This window comes from Rhizoctonia solani, chromosome 7 (assembly GCF_016906535.1).
Source record: "Rhizoctonia solani chromosome 7, complete sequence".
Classification (NCBI taxonomy): domain Eukaryota; kingdom Fungi; phylum Basidiomycota; class Agaricomycetes; order Cantharellales; family Ceratobasidiaceae; genus Rhizoctonia; species Rhizoctonia solani.
Window position 1 is genome coordinate 972,279 of NC_057376.1, and position 14,750 is coordinate 987,028.

General features: G+C 47.0%; 5 protein-coding genes across 5 annotated transcripts; 2 read left to right on the forward strand and 3 right to left on the reverse strand.

Moving 5' to 3' along the window:
- Positions 1-473: 473 nt before the first annotated feature.
- RhiXN_06478 (suppressor of stem-loop protein 1) lies at positions 474-4,345 on the forward strand (the record flags this gene model as incomplete). Its single annotated transcript, XM_043326294.1, has 20 exons — positions 474-629; positions 680-743; positions 780-794; positions 864-1,085; positions 1,135-1,244; positions 1,294-1,337; positions 1,387-1,472; positions 1,523-1,901; positions 1,964-2,156; positions 2,213-2,532; positions 2,593-2,826; positions 2,878-2,885; positions 2,937-2,996; positions 3,063-3,131; positions 3,181-3,262; positions 3,335-3,430; positions 3,518-3,610; positions 3,663-3,772; positions 3,824-3,915; positions 3,989-4,345. The coding sequence occupies 20 exons, from the start codon at positions 474-476 to the stop codon at positions 4,343-4,345; spliced, it is 2,790 nt and encodes a 929-aa protein (XP_043181726.1).
- Positions 4,346-5,754: 1,409 nt separating this feature from the next.
- Positions 5,755-6,522, forward strand: RhiXN_06479 (uncharacterized protein; the record flags this gene model as incomplete). Its single annotated transcript, XM_043326295.1, has 4 exons — positions 5,755-5,849; positions 5,897-5,980; positions 6,032-6,363; positions 6,431-6,522. The coding sequence occupies 4 exons, from the start codon at positions 5,755-5,757 to the stop codon at positions 6,520-6,522; spliced, it is 603 nt and encodes a 200-aa protein (XP_043181727.1).
- Positions 6,523-6,872: 350 nt separating this feature from the next.
- Positions 6,873-8,216, reverse strand: RhiXN_06480 (actin regulatory protein; the record flags this gene model as incomplete). Its single annotated transcript, XM_043326296.1, has 5 exons — positions 6,873-7,243; positions 7,298-7,666; positions 7,721-7,840; positions 7,902-8,076; positions 8,148-8,216. 5 exons carry the CDS (start codon positions 8,214-8,216, stop codon positions 6,873-6,875), a joined length of 1,104 nt encoding a protein of 367 aa, XP_043181728.1.
- Positions 8,217-8,501: 285 nt separating this feature from the next.
- On the reverse strand, positions 8,502-10,837 carry RhiXN_06481 (glycoside hydrolase family 47 protein; the record flags this gene model as incomplete). Its single annotated transcript, XM_043326297.1, has 14 exons — positions 8,502-8,627; positions 8,728-8,928; positions 8,983-9,021; positions 9,073-9,183; positions 9,244-9,289; positions 9,336-9,438; positions 9,494-9,722; positions 9,774-9,845; positions 9,911-10,008; positions 10,069-10,078; positions 10,137-10,400; positions 10,459-10,523; positions 10,579-10,700; positions 10,758-10,837. 14 exons carry the CDS (start codon positions 10,835-10,837, stop codon positions 8,502-8,504), a joined length of 1,566 nt encoding a protein of 521 aa, XP_043181729.1.
- Positions 10,838-11,457: 620 nt separating this feature from the next.
- On the reverse strand, positions 11,458-13,810 carry RhiXN_06482 (glycoside hydrolase family 47 protein; the record flags this gene model as incomplete). Its single annotated transcript, XM_043326298.1, has 15 exons — positions 11,458-11,643; positions 11,694-11,894; positions 11,948-11,986; positions 12,038-12,148; positions 12,204-12,249; positions 12,300-12,402; positions 12,455-12,683; positions 12,735-12,806; positions 12,863-12,969; positions 13,032-13,041; positions 13,110-13,316; positions 13,355-13,372; positions 13,428-13,492; positions 13,549-13,670; positions 13,731-13,810. 15 exons carry the CDS (start codon positions 13,808-13,810, stop codon positions 11,458-11,460), a joined length of 1,596 nt encoding a protein of 531 aa, XP_043181730.1.
- Between the last annotated feature and the right edge of the window lie 940 nt (positions 13,811-14,750).

The following is a 14,750-nucleotide window of genomic DNA, read 5'->3' on the forward strand; positions in this document are numbered from 1 at the left end:
AGTCTGAGGTTCGTCAAATATCACACCGCATACATGTAGAAGACTCCCGATGTCGCACAACGCCCCGCATTACTGAATGCCTACCCGACTCCATCAAGATAGTTTCCGAAATCCAGACCAAGAATCTACTAAATTCGAATAGGCTGCGCAGGTGGGACATCCGACTTTGGTTTAAACAGAAAAGCATGGAAAAGGTGACACACCATTTTCACAGAGGCGGGGTCGGCTAGACTAACCCTTTGACCACACGACGATCACGATGAAAGTGATTAACCTTCACGCATCGCCAGGGATAGACTTCAGGCGTCGATCAACGTCTATCTGTTATCCCGAAATCCCGAGACTAGTGGTGAATCGGCAATCCCGAGCGCATACACTGAAAGCGCCAAACGCGCCCACTACGTCACGTGACTCTCCACGCGACTTGGACTCCTCTGCCACTTGAATTCGAATTGCCTCATTCTTCAGTCACTATGGCGCCTCGAGACGATGTATCGTCTGGATCGGAAGCAGGCATGGAAGAAGACTCGGATGTCGAATATACCGAGAAGAATAACGGTGCAGTTGACGACGGTGAGAAAGGGAAGGGAAAACAGAAAGAGAAGAAGGGGAAAAACAAGGCAAAAGATGTGAGCCTGGGAGTTGCGTAGTGAAGGAACACATTAATCTTCATGCGTAGCAAGGTTACTCTTGGGAAGCGAATTATGTTAGATCGTGGGACCAAGTGCAAGAGGATGAAGGAGGTAACCTAGCTCATTCAGTAGAGGATTAATTGCAAGGAAGAGGAGGCAAAGGTACGTTTGTGCACAATGACAATAATTTTATGCAATATTTACCCCTGGGGTTTCATCGTAGACTCCTAGGACCCTCCTCTGCGATACGCCGTGCTATTATTAGACACCTCGTGTTGTTGATCGATTTGTCTGCTGCAATGGCCGATCGGGACTTGCGACCGACACGGTTCGAATTGGCGCTGGACTGTGCCAGAGCGTTTGTTGTTGAATGGTGTGAACAAAACCCGCTCGGACAGATTGGAGTGGTGGGAATGCGTGCAGGGATTGGAGAAAGGATTGTGGAAATGACAGGTGAGATTTGTTATTCTTTTTGCGATGATTGAGACAGATGTATTGTCAGGAAACCCTCATGATGTCCTGAGGGCTATCGCGGACAAGCGCAAATTAGAACCTGCGGGGGAACCGAGTTTGCAGAACGCAATTGAGGTGGCCCGGGCAGGTATGAGGCACGTGCGTCTGACGAGAGAGCCATTGGCACAGAGAACTAACTGCTTTATAGTCATTTACCGACACACTCGTCGAGAGAGATTGTGATAATCTTTGGTTCGCTTACGACATGCGATCCGGGTGACATCTATGAGACATTGGACAGTTGTGTCAAGGATAAAATTAGGATATCACTCGTGGCCCTGGCTGCGGAAATGAAGATATGCAAGGAACTTTGCGAGAAAACTGAAGGTAAGTTACGTAGAAATCATATTTAGGCGGGAGCTGTAACCAGAATCTAGGGAGTTTTGGAGTCGCTTTGAACGAAGGGCACTTCAAGGATTTGCTATTCGAACACATTCCTCCTCCAGCGCACCGCGCGGCGCGTACTGGAAATGACAAAATTCCATCAAGCCAGACAGGCAAAGCAAATCCACTGAATCCTAATGCTGACTTGATGTTAATGGGATTCCCGACCCGGCTTCCACCAACGAGCGCGCCTGCGCTTTGTGTCTGCCATCCCAGTCGAATGCGGGCTGAAGGATTTTTATGTCCACGTTGTTCGGCCAAATTATGCGAGGTGCCGACAGACTGTGACGTCTGTGGTTTGATGGTCGTGTCTTCTCCGCATTTAGCACGTAGTTATCACCATTTATTCCCTGTCGGTGCATATACGGCGATGTGAGTGCATAATAATTCTCTTAGTCTATTCGCTTGGCACTGATAGTCTGCAATTCAATCAGAAACGAGATAGGCCCCGACGACACACCTTCAGCAACGTGTCAAGGATGCACAACGCCATTTCGTACTGACGCACCTCATTCGGTTCCAGCAGGCGCTAATGACGGAATCAGTCACTTGGGGCGGTACCGCTGCCCCAAGTGCAAAAACGATTTTTGCGACGAGTGCGATGTATTTATCCATGAGAGTCTGCATGTATGCCCTGGCTGTTCGTAGTTAGGGAGGTGTGCTGTATAATACAATTGGGCGAGAAAACCTCGCCTAAAAATGGGCCTGTCGATCGTGATGTGACGGTTTGCCGATCAAAAAGCCTGCGCTTAGTAAGCGCGCGCCGGCCGACGAGGCAAGGAAACGACCTGGAAACGAGGGCATGTCGTCATTGCGCAGCAGGGCAACGGGAATTACGCCAGGATTTTAGGACTGGTGTGGGAAATTGTGTAGAATACGGGTCCGGTCTTGGCAGGATCATGAACAAGGGACAGAGGACGTTTTCCCAACGACGGCGACGACCAACGCGTATTTGGATTCGCACTACACTCGTTTCCCCCTTGCCTTTGGTCGCCCACTTGAGGTGAGCTTTCACGACGCGGATTTCAGACACAGCTCCAAGTACTTAACGCTTTGGTAACAGCCCCTTTTCAACTCTGGTTCTTTCCACCACCATGATCGCCCGCACCCTCGCACTCGCACTTGGCGCTGTGCTCCCCCTCGTCGCCTTTGCAGGAAATGTCACCGAAGGCGGCTCGTGCAGCCAATCAAACACTTACCTCACCCCTGGCTCCTATCAGCTTAACACCGACTGCGACTCGAGGACGTACTGCAACAGTGGCGGTACTTGCGCTAAGAAGCAGTGCCGCAAGGATGAGTAAGTAGCCCGCTTAATAGTCTGAAATGTAATACTAATAATCTCCTGTAGATTTCCTTGTATGTAATTTTCTATCTCCCCTGTATAGTAGCGAGCTAATTGCCAGGCAGTCGGCTACAACGATGTGGCTTTCAAGGACTTACCTAAAATGTGCCCCTCTGGCCAATTCTGTATGTTCACGACTGAGTTTCTGCTTTTTACTTGCTTTACGTTGTTGACCATGTTCGATGACATAGGCCCGGACGAAGAGGATGATTGCCAAAACGTGCTCTCTGTGGGCAGCTCATGCCAACTGAACCGCGATGGTGAGCGTCTAACAACTTTGGCTACATCAGCTTATTCACGCTTTTTTAGATGAATGTGAACCTGCGCCGGACACATCGCTTTCCACCCCCGACAATCACCGAGGTGCTATTTGTCTCAACTACCAGTGCATGTGCGTCTTCGCTTCCGGCTCGCTTGTGTGCCGTAACTTACCATTCCGCTATACTTCCTCTACTACCACCAGGTGGCAAAATGTTACCGTTGGGCAGCCATGCGTAGTTGAAAATATCGCCTATATCGCGTACTCGACTGAGGGTGAATTTATCAATATCGTCTCGAGGTGAGTAACTTTCTGTCCTTTCCCTCTCATGCCCTTGAGGGAGGACCCTAACCGAGCAACCTTATTGATCATTTTCCATAATTTTAGAGGGAATTGTCGACACGGTTTATACTGTGACGCTGCTCAAAAGATTTGCATCGCTACACAGGACTTTGGAGCTGCTTGCACTGCCGATAAAGAGTAAGCAGTATGTCTGAGAATTTTAGCGCGCACGAACTGACGGTGATGTCAGGTGCACATCTGGAAACTGCCTTGACAACCTTACATGTGGTGTTTCCACCGATGCTCCTCGCAAGCTCGGAGCCTGGGTTTACGCAGTCGTCGCCATAGCCATCGTCGGAGGTGCGGATTCACACACCCACTTGAATATGCCGCGCTAAACACCCATTTTAGGTATGCTACTTACTGTCGGAACCTTGTTTATGATCCACCGTAAAGAACGTGATGAGATGCGCCAACAACGCGAGCAATACTGGCGCGAACAGGTTTGTCTTATTACAATCCAATATACTCGGCTTTGCCATCAACGGATGCTTATTTTCCCCTCCCTCTCTATAGGCTGCTCTTCGTCAAAATATCCTTCAAATGCGTGAAACTGCTCAAGCATCTTTGTTGTCGCTACCTTACAACGGCCAGAACCAATCTGGCTCGGGTTACAACTCGCCTTCTCGACACAGCAGCTTGGCATCTGGAAAGGAAATGGGCATCCAAAGCGATGATAGCCACGCGGGCTTTGTTACAAATGCAGGGTACGCCGGTGGAAAGGGGACTAGTGGTTTGCGTAATTCGCTAAGAAGCGATGATGGACAGGAAGCAACGGAGACGATGAGCATGGACGCCCTCGTTACTGAAAGGGACAATGGCTCGAATGGAAGGAGGCGCAAGGGAGGTCTGAGCATTGGTGGCAAGCGATAAAGCGCTTTCGTGCCGCCTTAGAATGACTCTGCGTTCTGACTGTTGAACTTTGACGTATCTGCAAAGACACTCTTACTTTTTCTTATTTTCTTTTCTGTGTACGGCTCCCACTTTCCTGTCTCGCATGCGCCCTGCTTTAACTCTATCTCACTTTTTATACCTCCCGCGCCAACTTACTCTTTCTCCCTTCCACTATATACACCTCACCCTCCTCCTTTCAATGCTGTGACGCACGAAAAATTGTGGACTGCATGCACTGTACATTTTTCTGAACTTTTTTTCTCGTTTTCATCCCACTGCTATCTTGTGTTGGATGTGGCTTGCTCCTATAGCATTCCCAAACCATAACATCAACATTTATCGTTTCTCCCGAAAAGCATCATTAGATCAATCTCAGTACCCTCGAAATAACTACTCTCTTTATCTGGTTTGCTCTCTTGGTTTGGTTGTGGTGTATCGCATTGCGTTTCAATAGAGTTCTCTCGGCGTTGGACAGCGATTGGAAATTACTCTAGCCCACAACAAAGCAGCACTATTCCGACCGTAAATTGTTGCACGGCTCCACGACCAACATTCCCTGTTATCGAATAAGGTGCTCTCTCAACTACCCATACCCTCTCACCACCCTCGCCAACGCGCGTATAATTTAGCGCCGTGTGGTCTCAAAGACATTTCTCGCGGCTTGGGTAGCTCATTTGCTATCAGGATAGAGTTTATAGACTCACTTAGCATTTTGCGGCCACACTCTGACGGTTTGGACTGCCTGGTATAGTTTGTGTTTGGTGTCAAGCTCGTGAAGACCCTCAATAACTCATAGGAAGTCTCATGATTAGCCATATGGCCTATATCCAAGTGTTGACAAGCCTTCCGTTCTTGGTGGGCTATTACACTCGTATTCGCGCTACTTAGGGCTGGACATCAGTATGGTATGGGCTTCGAAAATGGCGCTTATTTATCACTCCGGAACCAGGCTTGTTGAGTTCCCATCTTCCCATTATACTAGTCACTTTGTCCGAATCCGCCACACTCCCCATTTATAGACAAACTCAGCGGGCCCAGCTTAGAGAGAGTCAAACATCATAATAGTATCTAAGAACAACGCAACATCGGCCCGATTGACTCAAGCTCAAGCCACATGCTCCTCACATGGACCTTGATGTCTTTGTCCGGCCGCATGGCCAAACAAATTTAAATGCTTTAGTGTTTGCTATGGAAGCTCATATAGCCTGGAGGTCCAAGCGAACCGGGCCATGCGTCTTGTTCTCACACTCGTTGTTCTTGTTACTTTAGCCACTCACTAATTTTCTGTTCGCATATATAAGCAGAACCTCTGGAGGTCCACCTTTTTGTTTTTTTTTTGTTTCCTTGCTCAGAATCATCCCTTTCCACTTCGAATTGAACCAATTATAATGGCTCCGATCACTGTTCGCAAAGCCAAGAAATCTAGTACCAAGTTCAATCTTCCAAGAATACCGAAGTCAACCAAACTCCCATTCCCAAGCGTGTAACGAAGGGATTTCGAGTACCTTTCGACCACCACGAATGGACTAGACTTGTCCAGGCTTGGGATTCATCTGGCGAAAGTGGACGTCCTACTAAATCCACCCGCATTGCGCTAGCTGCCGATTTCGGACGGTAAGCATTCCCAATTGTCCATCTTTATCTTGTGGCTGACAGACCGCATAGATGCTTAAAACAAGTGAACAACTTTTACACCAATCGTCGCCAGGACGTGACCAACCTAAAGAGAGACTTGGGACGCGAGGTGACTGAAGAGGAGGTTGATAGTTTGCTCTGGGCCAAGTACAAGGGGACGGTTGAAGAGCGCCAGGAAGCCAAGCAGAAGGGGCCATCAATATGCGCCAGCTCGGGTTCGTCGAGCAAGTCATCGAGCCCTGCCCCAAGCCTGATTACGAGTGAATACTCAAGCGGAGATGGTGCTAATTCTGAAAGCTCTGTTGAATCCGTATCTTCTGTTGATCCATTCAGTACCAAATCGAGCTATTCACAATGGCTGGGTGAGAATTTTGCCTGGCAGTGTGGATTATGTTGAATGCTGATCTGTTCTTTGATCTCTGTCATTAGCCACAATCACTCCTGCGATGGCTGCACTGCTCATGGTAGTTGATGAAAAGTTGGCAGAGCTCGAACTCTCCAAGGGTGCTAACTCTTTCTGAATGGGTGTTGTATCTCATGTACTTGGTCTGTTTCCGATACTGTTCAAATAATCCGCCCTGGAGGCGATTGTACGCTGACTTCTATCACTTTGTTTGTTTTCGGGTTATTCTGCATTTATATGCTGATTGTTCGCTCTTCGCAATCATCGGTTGCTAATCCTTACGCTCATCCATCTTATCCCCGTTGATGTACTATATCACAGTCTCTTACACGTTTTGTTTTGCCCGCACATCCCGTAATATATTACAACAGGATTGAAATTGAATTCCCACGTACTCATCAGTAGCCTTTGATCGAAGGTTAGTTTGAATTCAATTTATTCATTCACTCCAAGTACACCCAACGCTAGCTAGTTCTCAGGGAATGTGTCCCAGAAAGCCTTGGTCTCGTTGCCTTCCACGACACGAACGATGCTTGTCTCCGGACGCAAACCCTTCTCTTTGATGAATCCCTGCGCAGCTGCCATAATCGTCCGCTTTTCTTCGCGGGAGGCTTGGGACCCCATCCATACGTATATAGCCTTCGGTCCAGCAAGTATGAATATATCTGACGGGTCAAGCGCTTCCCGGGTCACGGTCGGGAGTGGCGTGTACGGCGGTGTGGCTGAAGGTAGAATACGAAGTAGTATGGGTTCGCTTACGCCCGCTTGTCCCCGACTTGGGGCTTCTGGGGGATAAGGGATGTCTAGCGCACGAAAAAAGGGGACTGATGCATCCCCATCTACATTTTCATCGGATGAAGTTAGTTGCTAACCCATTTGCCAATACAACATACCGTATACCTGAACTTCTCCTAGTTCCCCGGCCAATTCCTTGGATACCTCTGCTGCCTTGAACCTCTCTTTTCCTGTGGAACCCTTTGCGTTGTACTGCATGATAGCAGGTGGAGTGTTGGCCTCTCCTCCAGGTTCGAACACATAAACGTCCCCTTCTTCTAGATACTTGACAGGAAGGGGAACCTCGGTTACTGAGTTTGCCGTGATCTGGAACAACTTGGGAGGGCGTGGAGTGTCAGGTTCCGGATGGCTAAACCCAGTGCGTACCCCTCCAGTGAGAATACGGATGCCTTGAGGGAAATATGAGCGGAAGCGTTGGGATTCGTAGTACTGGCATTCCCGGTACTGAGTAGGGAGCCCGCCAAGATCTCCAACATGTAGTATCGTTAAGTTCGGCCTAAAATGGTTGATAAACAGCTTACGGTCATCGAGCTCAACAGTCTTGTATGCCGCAGTCCCCGCTTCGTCCAAGCTTGTTTGAGAGCCCAGCCAAAAGTGCAGATCATGGGCAAAGCTTGAGTACCAGGGGTTTTCTTGTACGTCTATATGGGGTTGCAACCGAAGTTCTTCAATACTAAACAATTAGAGTTATTTTTTTATTACAACTCACATGGAGGATGATATATGAGTCTCCGTCATAAAATTGACCTTTACGGTCATCAGGCCACGGAACAACTTTGAAATCTTCAATCCGCCAAATCCAAAGACCTTCATCTTGCCCTATATCATCCCATGCGCTTTCAACGTCTCCGGCACGCTCACGTACACGTTGGTGTAACTAAGTTAGCCAGTAAATCTGAGCGAGATAGCCAACACAAAAGGGCATGGATAGCTTTCTATCCAACTTACATCACTTCCCCAAAGCGCAATGTTAGTCTCACCAATATCATTTTTGAGGTCCGTATCCGAATCATCCATTATGATAGGCACCGATCGTGGTTCAGATTAATGACGTGTGTCCCATAATCACATGCTCATCAAGTTACAACAGATGTAGCCGATCCATTTGCCTTTTCAAGAATGGCAATTATATGCATACCGGGTCATCATGAGCCCAGAATATATGCGTGAGGGGCTGGTCATTGAATAACTAGGCTGGCTCTCAGACTCAAGCAGCCCTAAGCTCCAACACTCTCTCCGACAAGATGAATGAATGAATCGATCTTTTGAAGAAACTACAAAAATCCAATCAAGCCGTGGTGTCTAGAGGCCTTGTTCAATAACATCCGAGAGCTTCTTCTGTATGCCAGGAACATTACTAATCTGAGGAACTTCACCAGTCCAAGGTGCCGAAGGAAGATGACCACCCATTTTTGCTTCCTGGGTAGGCTGGAAGGATTGGAGTGAGGGGGTGCTTCGAAAGGATGAGCCTCAGTATTCAACTACTAATCATTAGTCGTATGTCTAAACAAATCTAGGAATGACATACCACATATTTATCAAGGCTGAATTTTTCTGGGTCATCGAATGTCAGGTAAATATACTTCATGACTTCGGCAAAAAAGAAGGATTCTGTATGGTTAATGTAGCTCGAGTTCGTTGACCGGACGTCCCAGATACCATCGACAGCTACGCCAGGCCTACAATACTTCTTGATGCTCTCAAGACCAGCTATAGCTCTGTTAAAGTACTGTGATATAATCTGTATTAATACTCGCCACGTGTTGGTCAAAAAGAGGCTCACTTTGATATCTCCGGTTGCTCTCCAAGCGTAGAAATTACTCTTCATTTGGTTCAGTCGTAAATTCGTGAACGCTCAAGCATACGCACATACCTCGAGGACCTCTGGGCGAAGATCATAGTACCCGTAGCCATTATAGACATAAAACCCATTTTCCTGGTAAAATTTCAGGTCACTGGGAGTCGGACTCTCTCCGGTCCAGCCCTACGAGAAGGAAACGCTGAGCACCATCAAACTATAGAGTTCGGATCAACACGAACTTACCCCATCGGGACCAATATAGGCAAAGACCTCCGGACCAATACCCGTTCTAAATGAAAGTTAGCTTAATTGATCTAGTGCTTGTGGGGTCTTACCTTGTCTTTTCGTATGAATTCCAACATGCGTCTGTCAAACGTAGACCATACTGCACAATGGTATCGTTTCCTGTCAAACGGCCTCCCATGATCCAGTTGCCGCCTGTAATATCTCAGTACTTGAGCTGAAGAGGATCGCCTGTGAAGACAAAACTAACCGTGGAAACAAGCAAGATGGCTGCTAATATGCCTGACCCTGCCGCCTGTATAGTCACCCAGGTACATCAAATTGGGAATGGATGTTCCCACTGCTGTCTGTGCAAGGTAGCGGATCGACGAGTCAACAGCCACCAGCCAACGACTGGTCCACTCGGGGCTGGCATTGTTAGTGAGCCGACCGTACTTGATCAAGTACTCAAAATAGGAATCCGAGCCGCCACCCCAAGTCTAAGCCGGAGCAAGTGAGTGCGTATGAGAGTTGGGCATTGAAGCACATACAATGTAGTCGCCAACTGGCTTTCCGGTGCTGGGGTCGATTCCTTGAGCAGGCAAGCCTGGGAGCGGCGAGTCCTATGACATAGGGCTTTTTGGGCATTCATATGAGCTATTCAATTCAAAATCTCGTACATTTGTACCGATACGACCATAGCCTTCTCTGCTAATTGGCAGTATGTTTTGTTTCCGGTATATTCGGCGAGCTTTGACCACTCCAATACCAGCGTGCCAGCAACCGCTACCAATGATACCGATATCAGTCTGAAAGAAGATGTCTTAGTTACTATCTAATGCCCACCAATCCCTGACTAACAACGTGTGAGCTTCATAGTAAAGGCTAAAGTAACCTAACAAAGATCCACATACATTCTCAATAATTGGCATGTCTTCGGAGAAGTCCATGTTATTATAGGGGATGTCGTTCAGGCCCACCCAAGCACGTGCAAGTTTGTCTCCAAGCTCTCGTGAACGGTCAATCAGCGCTTGATTCTTTTTTCCATCTAGCTCGTAAGCGGAAATCAATCCCCCAAGGTACCGAATAGTGGTCTCGAACACGGACACCGAGTCGGATGTCTTACTCCTACTAAAGTCAATTTTCGAAGAAAAATCAACGGCTTCGGAAAATAGATCCTATGCCGGCAACAATATTTAGCAAGATACAAAGCCTGTTGGCTGGTGTGGTACAAACCTCCAAGCCCATCATTTTCATAGTGGACATTGCATCAACGATCGTTGCGCCCCACCCATTGCGATCTTTTAGCGAACGAATTCAGTCTTGTATGTGTGCTTTTTAGGGATAATCACAAACCGTCTATGGCAGCCTTGCTCACTGGTGCTAGGGAATCATGTCCCCAAGCGTACTTCTTATAGTCTGCATAGGCGCTGGTAAAGAGGTCAATGGCGTCTTTTGCCCTCGAATCAGCTCCTAGACTATGATGGTCACTTGAAGTGAGTCTTTTATAGAGTAAACAGGATATAAACGCTTACGGCAACTCCAAGCCAGGCTTTTGTATATTCCAGGCATGTACAGCGCCCACCAACGAGAGCAAAATAGCACGACTGTGCATAGTGAATCAAATAAAGGGGTGTGTGTATGCGTATGCTAACTGGAGTGTGTGGTTAAAAGAAGGAGAAGAAAGGAAATCTAACTAGCCAATGGGTTGGCGGTGGGGAATCAAGTTGGGGCAAGGAGCTCAGAATAATTCTTTTAACCCTTTGAGTTGAATTGCTACGTTCGAACATTGACATGTCCTCGAAGCAAAATAAAACTGAACCGAAGAAATAGATTAAATTACTGATCGACGTCATTATACGATGATTCTACGACGGCTGGAAATGCACTAGTCTGACAAGCATACTGACAGCTTTGAGCTTCTAGTTAGCGGAACCAAACAGCCATCCCAGGCGAACAAATGCCAGGATTTTATTCGGCGAGAGACCAATCCATATTCTGAAGTAGCATGGCGCGTGCCACATTATCACATTTTGAGCTTACATGATTTCCGGGTTAGAATATATATGTTTAAGGTAAACGATCTAAGTGTGTCACCATATGCATATATAGGCATTTGTATACCGCATTAATATTCCTTTTCGAACATCGCAATTAGAGTGCATGACTGGAATTATAATCCATTCAAACGATTGCTACACAAATTAGTGCAGATACATGTTGGCGCTAGGTTGTTTACAAATCGATACCCTGTTCAATCACATCCGAAAGCTTTTTCTGTACACCAGGTGCATAGCTAATCTCAGGTATTTGTCCAGTCCACGACTTGGACGGAAGATGTCCACCTATTTGGGCCCGCTGAGGAGGCCGGAACGATTGGATCGGGTCGGGTGCCTCCAAAGGATGGGCTTCGGTGTTGAACTTTTAATCACAGTTAGGATCAAATCAGTCCAGAGATACGAAAGGCATACCACATATTTGTCGAGGTTAAACTTGTTGGGATCGTCAAAGGTTAGATAGATGTACTTGATGACCTCGGCGAAGAAAAATGATTCGGTCTGATCGATATAAGTTGAGTTTGTAGATCGCACATCGTTGATGCCAGCAACCCCCACACCAGGCGTGCAGTATTTCTTGATGCTTTCAAGACCAGAAACAGCCCTGTTAAAGTACTACGCCAAATTTTAAATTAGATCTTGTGAACTATTGTAAAATAAAGTCTCACTTTGATATCTCCGGTAGCCCTCCATGCATAGAAATTACTCTATAATCCATTAAGATACAAGGTTACCAAAATATAGGCGCTCGCGCTCACCTCGAGAACCTCTGGCCGGAGGTCGTAATATGCATAGTTATTATATACATAAAATCCGTTTTTTTCGTAAAATTCAAGATCTCTGGCGCTCGGTGAAACACCAGTGTAATTCTATGATATAAACCATATTAATAATCTTGGGAAACAGATCGAAGGTTCAACTTACACCATCGGGCCCGACATAGGCAAAGACTTCTGGGCCAATGCCTGTCCTATACGAGAGTTGGGTAAATTAACTTAATCTCAATCGAAGGCGACTTACGCCGTCTTTTCATACGAGTTCCAGCACGCGTCTGTTAAACGTAAACCGTATTGCACAATGGTATCGTTTCCAGTCAAACGGCCTCCCATGATCCAGTTGCCGCCTGTATTAGTTCATCAGCCTGGTAGGAGAAAATACACGTAGTTGAAACCAACCATGAAAGCAAGCAAGGTGACTGCTGATATGCCTGACCCTGTTTTTCGTGTAATCGCCCAGGTACAACAAATCAGGTACGGAAGTATTCACTGCTGTTTGTGCAAGGTAGCGGATCGACGAGTCAACAGCCGTCAGCCAGCGACTGGTCCACTCGGGGCTGGCGTTGTTAGTGAGCCGACCGTACTTGATCAAGTACTCAAAATAGGAGTCTGAGCCGCCGCCCCAAGTCTAAGCCGGAGCAAGTGAGTACGTGTGAGAGTTGGGCATTGAAGCACATACAATGTAGTCGCCAACTGGCTTTCCAGTGCTGGGGTCGATTCCTTGAGCAGGCAAACCCGGAAGTGGTGAGTCCTACGAAGTTGACAGTTTAAAATACACTACAAAAAGGTTGATTCAAAGGCGCCTACGTTTGTCCCGATACGACGCATGGACTTCTCTGCAAGCTCAAGGTATGTCTTGTTGCCCGTATATTCGGCGAGTTTGGCCCATTCTAGTATCAATGTACCAGCAACAGCTGAACAAGTTATGGGATCAATCAATGAAGCCTGAATAGCTGCAAAATGTTATATCACATACCAATTCCCGACTGAAATAAAGGTTATTAGAGTATACTGACAGTAAGAGTATCTGATATGATGGAGACCCAGTACACACCTCTTCGATGACCGGGGCGTCACTCGTAAAATTTAGATTATTATAAGGAAAGTCGTTGGTTCCCTGCCATCCGTTTGAGAGCTTGTTTCCAACATCTCGTGCACGGTCTATCAAAGCGTGATCCTTTTTCCCACCTAGTTCATAGGCAGAAACCAGTCCTCCGAGGTATCGAATGGTGGTTTCGAACAGAGACACGTTATCGGGGGTCTTGGTTCGGTTAAGTCAATCTTTGAGGAGAATTCTACCGCTTCCGTAAAGAGATCCTACAGAATTGGGGATATTATAATCAGGTTCCAAGGCTCATTAATGTGTACTAACCTCTAGGCCCATAATTTTCATGGTGGACATTGCGTCCACAATTGTTGCACCCCACCCATTGCGATCTTTGAATGTGAAATCTCAATTAACTGGACAATCGATATCTCAAATCACAGCCCACCATCTATGAAACTCTTGCTTAAAGGGGCAAGAGAATCGTGTCCCCAGGCATACTTTTTGTAGTCTCCATACGCAGCGGTAAAAAGGTCTATAGCGTCCCGCCCCTTTTCAGCCGCATCTGGTCTGAAATGGTCGATTGTGAGTCACTCGTGTACAACAAAAAGGGCATAAAACGATACTTACGGTAACTGCAGCTCTGGTTTCTGTATAGACCACGCCCGAGCGATCGTCACAGAGGACAGTAAAAGTATACAAGTGTGCATAACAGCCCAGGTCAGGAGGGGGGGGGAGCGATTTGGGGAGAGGTTTACAGGAGGGATGTACCCAATTTGTATACAGTCACCACTGGGTTAACTTCTTAGTAAAGGGTGCCGGACGCCATTTAGCTGAAGTGTTCATGAATTACGATCTGGGTCCACACCCGAACGAAGTTGGGTTCACGAGGTCAACTACACTTCTCCAGGCGGCTTGACATTAGGTGAGAAGCCTTCGCGCTCCATCTGTAACTATATTCAACCCGAAAGTAGAATGCTTTGCCCCCTGCTCAATGTCCAGAATTTAGTATGACGAAATGCAACAGCCGTGGAACTATTCAAAGATAGACTCAGCGCCAGGCGATTGGTACTGGATACATAGGATAATATCTAGGCTTTTCTAGTATCACACCAAACATTCATCAAATACATCACGAACTTGCGAAGCTCAGAATACTCAGGCGAGTAACAAGGGGACGGATCCACGTGACTCCAATGATGTCTATTTCAGGCATTCTCAATTGACGCTCTCTGCACTTACCAAGACAAACGCCTTTTTACGGACTACGAGAAACGTTCTACTGGAAACAGATGTTGATCGTCTACTAAGGCGGCAAGCTAGTTATCGTAAGTTCAATGGAGCCGCGTGGGCCTATAAGTTCTTTAATTTAATGGCCTAGTTGACGCTGTTCTCGGGCTCGGCTAAATTGCTCACATTATACATGGCTGGTTCTCCCGATGTTATCAGATAAATGTGAGATACTTGTATGAGTGAATGATTTACCGGATAGAGCAAAGACGCCCGGATTGAGCAGGGCCAATATCGAAGGTTTTTAGAAACCCTTCGCTTCCTGCTTACCATAGCTCATCAACCGTAGGCCGGAAGCTGAACTCCCTATGTATCATACTACCCACACAGCACAGGGCTACCATCCATTCTATTACTTGC